Source organism: Bison bison, unplaced genomic scaffold (genome assembly GCF_000754665.1).
Source record: "Bison bison bison isolate TAMUID 2011002044 unplaced genomic scaffold, Bison_UMD1.0 scf7180017864372, whole genome shotgun sequence".
NCBI lineage: Eukaryota > Metazoa > Chordata > Mammalia > Artiodactyla > Bovidae > Bison > Bison bison.
In genome coordinates this window covers 2,665,066-2,676,412 of record NW_011494944.1, presented here as the reverse complement: position 1 = coordinate 2,676,412, position 11,347 = coordinate 2,665,066, and the positions used below count along the sequence as shown (strand labels likewise).

The window sequence follows — 11,347 nt, the reverse complement described above, 5'->3', positions numbered from 1 at the left end:
GCTAAAGCTGAAACTCCAGTACTTTGGCCACCTCATGTGAAGAGTTGACTCATTGGAAAAGACTCTGATGCTGGGAGGGATTGGGGGCAGGAGGAGAAGGGGACAACAGAGGATGAGATGGCTGGATGGCATCACTGACTCGATGGACATGAGTCTGAGTGAACTCCGGGAGATGGACAGGGAGGCCTGGTGTGCTGCGATTCATGGGGTTGCAAAGAGTCAGACACAACTGAGTGACTGAACTGAACTGAACTGATGTTAACAATTAGTTCCTGGTAAACAATCTGCCTGCAATGAGGGAGACCTGCATTCGATCCCTGGGTTGGGAAGATCCCCTGGAGAAGAGAAAGGCTACCCACTCCAGTATTCTAGCTTAGTGAATTCCACAGACTGTATAGTCCATGTGGTTGCAAAGAGTTGGACACAACTGAGCAACTCTCACTTTAGATTATTCAAAATAGATAATAATTTATCCTTTGAATAAATATTTACTGCAAGTCTGGTATATCTGGTATGTGCTGGTGTCAGAGTGGCAAACAAGACAGATGGTTGCTAATGGGGTTTTTAGTTTGGAGTGGGGACAAGAAGAAAAGATAATTTTAGATGGCCATAGTGGCTCTAAAAGTAATTAGAAAAAAAAAATAAAAGTAATTAGAGAAAGCAAGTTATAGAATAAGAACTGTGATGCGGGGTGTATGTGTATAGTAGTGTATATTGGAAGGCTATTGACACTAAGCTATTAGGAAAGCTTTCTCTGAGGAGGTGATATTTTGAGCTGGGTCCTGTATGATGAGAGTGAGTTAGCCTTATAAAAGATCAGATAAGAAGTGTTCTTGGTTGATAGGAAATAGTGTACAAAAGCCATGAGACATACAGTTAACTATTTCTTCCCAGACATTTCACACTAATGAAGACACGCTGTTGTAATCATAGCATATTGGCTGCAAACTGGTGTGTTTTTGGTGGGCTGCAAGAACAGGAACTATTAATGAAGAAAAAAGTCAATTAGGATGCTTTGGGCTAAGAAAAAATAATAAACTCAAAATGGCTTCACTAAATATCTCACCACATGAGAAATATTGAGATAGCTCCTGTTAAGGTTGTTTATTTCAGAACTCATCAAAACCATCAAAAGCCCAGGTTCCTTCCTTCTTTCAACTAATATATTGGCTGTGGCTTTAAAACTAGTCCCTTCAAAGTGACAGGAGGGCTGTAGCAGCTCCATGCGTCACATCTGCACACAGCACAGCTCAAAGACAAGAAGAATGTCTCTTCCTTTTATCCCTTTGTAAAAACAGAGAAAAAATTTTCAGAAACTGTTAATAGATATTCCTTCAAGTCTAATGACTAAGAATTATGTTATATGACTATTATTCCTAAACCAATAGTCAAAGGGAATGGAATTAACATGATTAGCTTAAGGTAATCAAGATTCACTCAGTTCATCTTGAAGTATGTTGCCCCCAAATGCTGAATTTAAATCTCAGTTTTGCTAGTTAACGAGGGATTAAAAAAAGAAAGAAATGTTATCAGGTAGTGACCAGATAGTGTTTTCCCCGAGAACTTAGCATAAGAGAGGCAGTATTATTTTGGTATTACATTATTGGGGTTTTCTTTGAAGACAAAATTTAACCTTTGTCTGTCTTGCCTCACTTCATCTTCTTTATTACATTATCCTGTTTAATTCCTTCCATTAAATTGATCCATTTCTGAAATTAACATTTTTGTTTACTTATTATTTGTATGTTTTCTATCTCATATCACTGTAAAAGGGTCTTGTTCTTCCTCACCACTATGTCCCAATGATTAAAAGAGTGCCTGCAATAAACATTTATTGATGAAAAAAATTACTAGGAATTATCTACAGAAAACTACTAAGGAATGCTTCTTCAGAAAGCAAAAAAGTCTAAAGAACAAAGAAAGTAATCAAGCTATAAATAGAAGGGAAAGACATCAAGGTAAAGGAAAAAATTGGACAAAATGGGAATGAGCAAGACACATTCAGGTAACTGGAAGTGATGGTTGAGTAGGACTGAAACATACATATATGAATAGAAGGCCAAGGATGAAGCTTGGAGGAAAGCATTCAGACCATGAAGACTTAGGTACATTGTTAAGGCATTTGGACTGCTTTTTTTTTACTCCTCTGAAATATATAACACTAAAATACATAGATACATAAATTCATTTATTAGCATTCTTTATATACTATACTATTATGTAATAAATTATATTCTATATAAACATATTATATGTCATATATTGTTACATAACATATATTGTATATAAATTTTAGTAATAATTTGGAGCCATTACAATACTCTAAAAAGTGTATAGAATCATGACCTTCCTGGCTTGAGAGCAATTTCAGATTATTAAGTCTGAGTCTCAGGTGTAGAGGAAGGTAGAGATCAGTAGTCTTTACATTACTGGGCAACTGAAACCTTTTGGGTTTTCTCTTTTTTTTTTTTTTTTTATTGATTACCTAAGTATTACATATGGAGCTTAAGATCCATGAAAACTAGAGTGAATCTTGCTCATCTGTATTTCTCAGTAGCCACCTAGATGATTCTGGTGTGAAATGGCAACCCACTCCAGTATTCTTGCCTGCAGAATCCCATGGACAAAGGAGCCTGGTGGGCTACAGTCCATGGAGTTTCAAAGAGTCAGACATGATTGAGCAACTAACACACACACACACACACACACACACACACACAGTCACTTTGAGAAGTACTAGAGTTAACTATTCTCCAGAGTTCTAAAAATCTTCAAGGAAGAATATTACTACTTCTTTACAATTTATACACAGAATATTGAAAAAGAAATTTGAGATAACCTGCAATTCACTAAAATGTAGTAAGTACAGCTAATGATAAAAATGAGACAAATCAAGAATAAATATTTTGCCAGATTTCTGTGTTTTCAAATATACCATTTATTATAGAATCTTAATTTTTCTTGTTGTAGTGATTCCATTTTAGGTTCAAGTATCAATGTCTAAGAGTATTGTCCAATAACATAGTTCTTTGTATTTACCACTAAGGGAAATATGGGCTTCCCTGGTAGCTCAGCTGGTAGACCTCAGTTGGATTCCTGTGTTGGAAAGATCCCCTGGAGAAAGGATAGGAATACCTCTGCAGTATTCGTGGGCTTCCCTGGTGGCTAAAATGGTAAAGAATCCACCTGCAATTCAGGCGACATGGATTCAATCCCTGGGCTGGGAAGATCCCCTGGAGGAGGGCATGGCAACCCACTCCAGTGGTCTTGCCTGTAGAATCCCCATGGACAGAGGAGCCTGGCAGGCTACAGTCCATGGGTCACAAAGATTTAACCCATTTTCACAATAGTTTAAAATAATTTGAAGTTTTAAACTGCATGTTTAATCCTTGAAATTTCAGTATATTACTGTATTCACTTTATTATGTTCAACATAATTTAAAAAATCAATCTATAAATAGGTCAAATTGTTATTTGTGTATCTAGTTAATTCTACTTTAAAGTGCATATAGGTACACTTTCATTGAAAAAGTAAACATAAATGTAAATCTTTTTAAGCTAAATTATGCCATAGGATAACCCTGAAATTCACTTTTATTTCTTAAGCAATTTCTTAACCAATGCATTGTAAAATACCAAAGGAAAGAATTGTTTCAAATATATCCTCATATGGGTAATTACCTGTATGACACTGTCCCCAGGATTCATATCTGTATAAACATAGACATCATAGGATATTTCAGGGAAGGTTGGAGTGTTATCATTTGCATCCATCACCCGAATATTGACAATAACTGGCTCACTTTCTTGAACACCATCAAATGCTGTTATCTTTGGGGGTAGAAAAATAAATTTAATAGAGAAGTCATGCAAACATAAGCAGTACAGAATTCACTCCTACAATTTGAAAAGTTTCTCATATTTTTTACAGTTTCAAAAGGATACTCAAATGTTTGCTGATAAAAGGAAGTAATAAAACTATAATAGTACATATAATCAAAGTGTTTTAATGTGTGAGGAAGCAATTGTGTAGGATTCTGCTTGATTTTTATATATTGAATTCCAATCACACTTTCAATAACCTGGTATATAAAATGTTCTAGAGGCTTGAAATGGGCCAACATTGCTAATTCTTAGGAATTAACTATTTAACCTTTAAAAAATGAATAGGGAAATACTCTTACATATTTTGTATACAATGCAATAGTTGCTTTTACAGCAACATGCTTATATAATCAAGAAAGTATGTGCCCTAGACATGTAATATTATTTTCTAATATCTCACAAAAATCACAAATTTTAAAGGCCCCATTGGCATTCATTAAGAGTGACATCTTAACTATATTATTAACTTTTAAAGAAAGTCTCACAAAAAGTCAGTGCTCTAACAATACCATTGTGGTCCTGAATGACTTCTGAAATCTACTCTGTGTCTAAGTTTTAAGTGTAGATTTTAGGTCTTCTGGAAGCTCTGAGTCTGCTGTATAAGTTTCTCCAGAAAAAACAAACAAACAAAATTCTTACATAAATTCCGTTTCCTATATTTTTCTATCAGCTCATTTTTTTCCCTATATTTGAATAAAATCTAGCTAAACTCCCTAAACTAAACTCCCTTTTACCCTCTATTCAGCCGCCAATCTTTCTCTCTGTTTCTTTCTCTTTCTCCTCTAGGTTAATCTAACCTAAGAATCCTTGTTGTGGGGGCTGTCCTGTGCATTATGTCTCTCGGTATTGTCACTGTCTGCCCACCAGATGCCAGTAGCACCTTTTCAAAAGAGGAACCAAAAATGTCTCCAGAAATTGCAAAATGGTGCTGGGCAGGGTGGTGGGAGCAGGAATCTTCTCTAGTGAGAACCACTGGCCTAACCCTAAGACAAACCTAAAAATGCAATAATAATAAATATATAAACAAATTTAGAAAATAATTTTTACTTTGTTGATTCTACTTTATAATACCTAAATTTAAGTCAATTGTGAGTGGATGGTGAAGAGTGAGACTCCCTTTTTTTTTTCATCTCAAAATTTATCTTTCTTCCATTGGAAGGAATAGTAATAAAACTATATAAATTGAGAAAAAAGAAATACTTTTGAGGAAAAATTTTATTTTTCATATTATTTGTTATTAATTGAAAATACTGCATTTTTCTTTTCCAGTCATTGACCTTTTCAGTTTTGAACAAATATCTCTTTCTCTTGCATACATATACATTTATATGTGTGTGTATATATATATATATATGAAATCTCTTTACCGAAAAGGTGTAAGTTTGCTGTTCTTCCCTGTCCACCGGTTGAAGTAAGGTGAGGTAGCGAGTGATTCCAGTCTGTGTGACAGTAAAGACTGAAGTGTAATCATTCAAAAAAAGGTGAAGCTCTGGGTCTTTAGTCTTAAACAAAAAAAAGAAGCCATTATTTAAAATGTTAATAAACAATATAGTTATTAGTTCATTACCTGGAAATTCATTTTTCAAATTTATTATAAGTATAACTGATTAAGAATTTTCTAAAGAAAAGAGAGCTTCAACTAGAAATTTGTTCAGAGTTGAGTAAAAACTACCCAAAGATAATTACTCATTTGTGGAAAATACTTAAATAAGTACTGGTATAATCAATGTGAATAAAAGCAAAAAATAATAGGAGGAATAAGACATAAAACAGTCTAATTGAATATGTTCTTACTGATTATTTAATATCAATATTTTCCAGAACTTCACTGGACTTGAGAAATAAATACATTCAAGAAAAGGAAACCGAAGCCCAGAATTTTAGCTGTAGAATTTTACAATTACTTTATTTGTAGAAATAAACTGCACACATGCATATTATTATTATGTTCTCATGTGTAATGTAAATTAGAAATAAAATTGGTTATGTATAATTCATTATAAATATTATGCTTGTTCTTTCTTATTTTAATGTAAATATTCTCCAGGGGGAAACATAATATTTATTTTGATTAAAATGTTTCTGATGATTAAATTCAAATGTTTGAATTGGCACGTTTCTGATAAACAGGTTCAGTAAAAAATGATATATACATAAAATGAAAGTGATTGCAAAAGTTCAAAACACAGATAATTAAGTAGGCATTAGAAATCCTTCTCAATCTTATTGCCACTCTGAAAGATAAGGTATTAATATCTGCAATTCAGAGAAAGAACAGCGACATAAAATGGGAAGGCTTGGATTGGTATCTGCATAGTGGAAAAGAAGGGAAAGTGCAGTGAACAAAAGGGGATTATTGAGAGAGTGTGGACTATCAGGAAGGCTATAAAAAGTAAGAACATACAGGGAGGTAAGGTGTTTCATAAATTATGGCAACTTTAAAAATATTATGGTGTGAAAGGTGATTTAAAATCACAGGTTACTTTTCTATCAGATATCACCAAAGGCTGAGGGCAGAGTAGACAGTCCGGAATTGTTAAACATATTGTTGATTAAAAAAATTAGAAACTGCCATTTAAAAAAATTTCTATGTAGAAGTGAGAAAGTTAAAATGCATACTGCTATATTAAAAGGTGTGCATAACTTGACCCACAGACACTTTATACCTACCTAAAGTTTCAATATGTGTATATTTCAAATAACCTTGGAGTGAATAGTTTCATTTGAACCTGACAGGTTATGTATTTACAGCGTCTCCTTAGGAGATATTACTTAGCCATATCATGGCAGCTTTCTTGTCCACAATTTTGACATGAGGTCAGTGTGCTATATTTATCTTGGAATATTAAAAAATGCTATAGATAATAATTTTCCATTGATCCATTTATTATAAAATAATCAAAGTTGTTAAGAGTTGGAAAAAATAAAGAGGCTTCACACTGACATTATATTCTAGTGGACACTTCAGCTGTTTTCATTTCAGTGTCATAATCTCAGCAGCTCAACATGGGATAGTAAGCATGGCTGGAGTATTTGGTTAAATCAAATATGCTATTTAATAAAAGGCTAAATTATTTTAAAAGGTAAATTGTAAAATGCACATTAAACATACTTTAAACCACATTTTGGGGATTCTTATTATGTTTTAGAGCCAATTGTAATAAATTCAATTATTATTTTTAAATGATCACAAATTTTAGTTAGCATGCATTTTCAGTTAAAAGAAAACTCAATAAATACAAGTAACTTCTCTTTTTTAGTGTTTACCTATCAAGGTAAAATCACTAGACTTTTAAATTCATATAGTTTTTTCTGTTCTCTGACTGTACCAACAATGATGCCTACAAGTATAGCTTCTTTAACTCATATATTTACACTATAAGTAATCTAAGTAGGGCAAGTTTTGCTACATGATTTGCTCACCAAATGTTTACTTATTTTTCTTCATTCAAATCCATCAGTCATTCTCTATTTCCTTTATAACTAACCCTCTCTCACTGTCTCTTCTTCCTTTCAACTGTAACCTCTGTTAGTAAATCTGTTAGATATATTCATTCACATACTCAGCACATTTTAAGCATTTTTCATGTCAGGTGCTGTGATAATGCAATACTGTAATGAGTGCTGGGTTGTAAACTAGCACATGCATGTGTGACTGTGGTATGATTGTGTCGCAAACCACACTATTTCGTGTATTTATGAAAGCAACAAGATTTTCATCATCAAGTGCTTTCCATTTGAAGGTGATATACACACCAGGACTTCATAAACAGGCTCTCATACTTAATAACAAGAAATACTAAAGAATTGTTGATAATTTAATTGTCTCTATTTCAAGTGCTTTTATAATAACTAGCTAGAATACTAAAATAACATTTCCCAGAACTGCAGACTGTTTTATGTAAAAATATACGTATAACATAATGCATAATGTTAACATTGTACATGGCATGTTACAGCTTATTCCAATCTGCCTTGCACAGTGAATTTTTGGTTAAAATATAACTTTTGAAACTAATTAGTGTTCAAAATAGTAACCTTTTAAAATCTGTATATGTGTGAAGCATGCATAGATGCTATGGGTGAATGAGCATTTAGCTGGACAATCATCCAGTTGTCACTCAAAGTTTAACACCTTAGATTCGTTTGTAATGATAACACTAGTTTCAGGTATGGTGTACAATAAATGTAAATGGAAGAGAATACTCTGATAGGGACAGTGTATTTTCGGTAGTCCTTGTCTCGATTAACTTATTTAAAGTAAATATCAATGTTCTAGATCAAAATATACACAGAGGGCTGATTATTACAACAACTTTTTCCCAATAAACAGTAATATTATTTTCTCTAAAGTATACATTACGTAGATACCAAAAGCACAATATATTAGTTTGTTGATTTGTGTATGATTTTCTGGGAGGGCAAAATAAACTCCAATATTTATTCACAGCACAAATAAAATTAATGCAAAAGTAAGCAAAGGTAAACTAACACATAAAAGTACAATTTAAAAATCCTACCACATAGAAGAAATATGTTCACATATGACAGTCTATTGGATTTAAAACCAATTTTGGGTTTCCAATGAGACTCAAAATATGATATAACAAATTCATGCACACACAAAATAATATGCATCCTCATATATATGCACACACAACACAGAGATGTATATGTACATATAAATAAATATATATCATATATATAACTGCACACTTATGTACATATAAATTATAAAGCATAGCAAGAAAATGACAAAAAAGTTAATCTCATCTGTCAACTTGAATTAGTTGACAGTAGTTTTCAGAAGTACCTTGTTTAAAAGGTTCAACCCTCATATTAGGATCTTTGAAAGAATATGATGAATGATTAATGGTTTATGAATTTAAAAAAATAATAATTACACAATCTTTGAGTTTACATGCAATTTGAATTCTACACAATTTCATACTACTATTACCAATAATATGTAAATAAGTTTAGATTGCATATATATGTTAATAATTTTTAATAAATGATAAGTAATTGTTTAGTTTTTTTTTTAGTAGAACACAAAAGAACAAGGAAGTGAATCACAGCAATTAACAAAAAAACAAACACAAAATTAACAACTTGTACCTACAGGAACACCACCTGGCAGAACCTATATGCAAATTAAACATTAAATGAAAAACTGTAAATGTAAATGACCACAAATATACATATGACAAGTATAACTAGTAAAAAGCCAACAAACCTCCAAACAAACAAACAAAACCCATTTTCCAGTTCATTTAAACTAACAGCTTTTTTGAAGGTGTATTTTTTCCCTAATATTTTGACACATCATAACATATGTATGATAGTATAGCAATATTTATAAAGTATATATGCACATTTTACCATTGAAAGTATAATGTATTACATTTCAAGGATACCTTTATTTTGAAATAGTAGCACTATATAGTGATGAAAATTGATTTGGAATTATAAATGGATCACTGCTTTTCTGAAAGCTAAAGCATAACCTCTATTGATTATTATTCTGTTATTTTTTTTAATATCTAGAATTCAATAAGCAATTTTAGTGGTTCTGCCAAAGAAAACCTGGTGGTTCCAGACATGCCTCTTTTGCAATACTTGCTCTATGTGTATTCTGGACTATTATAAAACTATGAGGTAAGAATGGTTAAAAAAATCATAAATGTAATTCATATGTATATTACATACATGCATATATTTTACACATATATGAATGTGTTGATATTTATATATCTATAAGAAGGAACGTTAGCACAAATATTGTTGTCTGCGTTTTTTACACTTTTCATGTGACTTGAGATTCCTTCAGAGAAGTCAATGGCACCCACTCCAGTACTCTTGCCTGGAGAATCCCAGGGAGGGGGGAGCCTGGTGGGCTGCTGTCTATGGGATCGCACAGAGTCAGCAAAGACTGAAGTGACTTAGCAGCAGCAGCAAGATTCCTTCTGACTCAACATCTACATGCTAATAACACTACAAATCACCAATCTCTGCTACTAGTTCCTAAAATTTTGTCTTATTTTCTACTGAATTGAACAGATGAAACAACTTAATTTTTGGACAAACAAATCTAAGTCTGTCTCCTTCTTGGCGTCTGCCCTGTGGCATAGCTGTGCTCAAGAAAACCAACTCCTGCAATGATCACTTCTCTTCATGCCTGATGCTTTATCTCCATTCTGTTTGGTAATACCTGTATGAAGTGATGTGTCTTTGTTTTTATTCTTAAATCCTTTATCCCCATGCTGATTAAATTCACTAATATTGACATTCAAAAACTGCTAGAATTTATCATGTAGTAAAATTCTTGCCTGCAAACTAAAAGGGCCTTTAAGTTTTCTTTTGTTAATATAGATCTTAAAATAGCCTCACAATAAACATATTTTACTTTTGAGAAACAAAGAACACTTGGCTTAAGGGAAAACTCTGATTCAGAAGCACGTAAATTCATCTTCAGACATATCAATGACTAATCTTTAATTTATACTGTGGACTGACAAATGGAAGATATAAAGAATAATGGCTTAGTTACAAGAATGCTGGCTTCAACTTAATGTGATAAAGAGCTTTCTAGGAATTAGTTGTCTAATCATGGAATGGGCCATACTCTGAAACAGTTAATTCAACATCAGTACAATTGTTGATACATATACCAAGATATTCTCATTCCTTTACTCATGCCTGGACTTACTAGTTCATTAAACAATTACTAGAACATACTAAGTTCTGGGAACAGTGTAAGATCTTTAGGATACAAAAATTATTAAGATTTAGGATCTATCCTCAAGGGATTTAAATTTAATGATGGAAAAAGATACATACAATGATGTAAATAGAACTTCAGAGAAATTCACCAAAAAGAGACATGCAACTCAACAAAGAATCATAATCTAGAAAAGATTCTTAAGTGAGAGGATGTGTGCAGGCTAAGTTGCTTCAGTCATGTCTGACTCTGGGGACATTATGGACTGTAGCCCACCAGGCTTTTATCTGTCCATGGGATTCTCCAGGCAAGGATACTGGAGTGGGTTGCAATGCCCTCCTCCAGGGGATCTTCTCAACCTAGGGATCAAACCCACATCTCTTAAGTTTCCTGCACTGGCCGGCAGGGTCTTTACCACTAGTGCTACCTGGGAAGGCCCAAATGAGACGATGTCTGAGCTAAATTCCAAACACCGAGCATAAGTTATCCAAACTAAGTTGTGTAGTGGAAGATGAAAGATTTCAAAAAAGAAAAAGTAAGAAACAAAAGGTAATGAGATACACAGCAGTTTGGTGTAACTCAAGAAACTACAAGCAGTACTTCCCCGGTGGTCCAGTGGTTAAGAATCCACGTGCTAATGCAGAGGACACAGGTTTGACCCCTCGTGCAGTAAGATCCCACATGTGAGGTGGTAACTAAACCAGCGTGCCACAACTACAGATCCCGCCCTTCAGCCTAAAT

At 33.2% G+C, this 11,347-nt stretch overlaps 1 protein-coding gene across 3 annotated transcripts in view; it reads right to left on the bottom strand.

The window, feature by feature from the left end:
• Positions 1–11,347, bottom strand: part of PCDH15 (protocadherin-related 15) — a 1,053,047-nt gene that overhangs the window by 364,541 nt on the left and 677,159 nt on the right. For all 3 annotated transcript variants that reach the window (XM_010856569.1, XM_010856570.1, XM_010856571.1), the window contains exons 12-13: positions 5,253–5,387; positions 3,682–3,831 (exon numbers count right to left, since the gene is read on the bottom strand). In XM_010856569.1, coding sequence (XP_010854871.1) covers positions 3,682–3,831; positions 5,253–5,387 — 285 coding nt within the window. The remainder of the gene's footprint in view (positions 1–3,681; positions 3,832–5,252; positions 5,388–11,347) is intronic.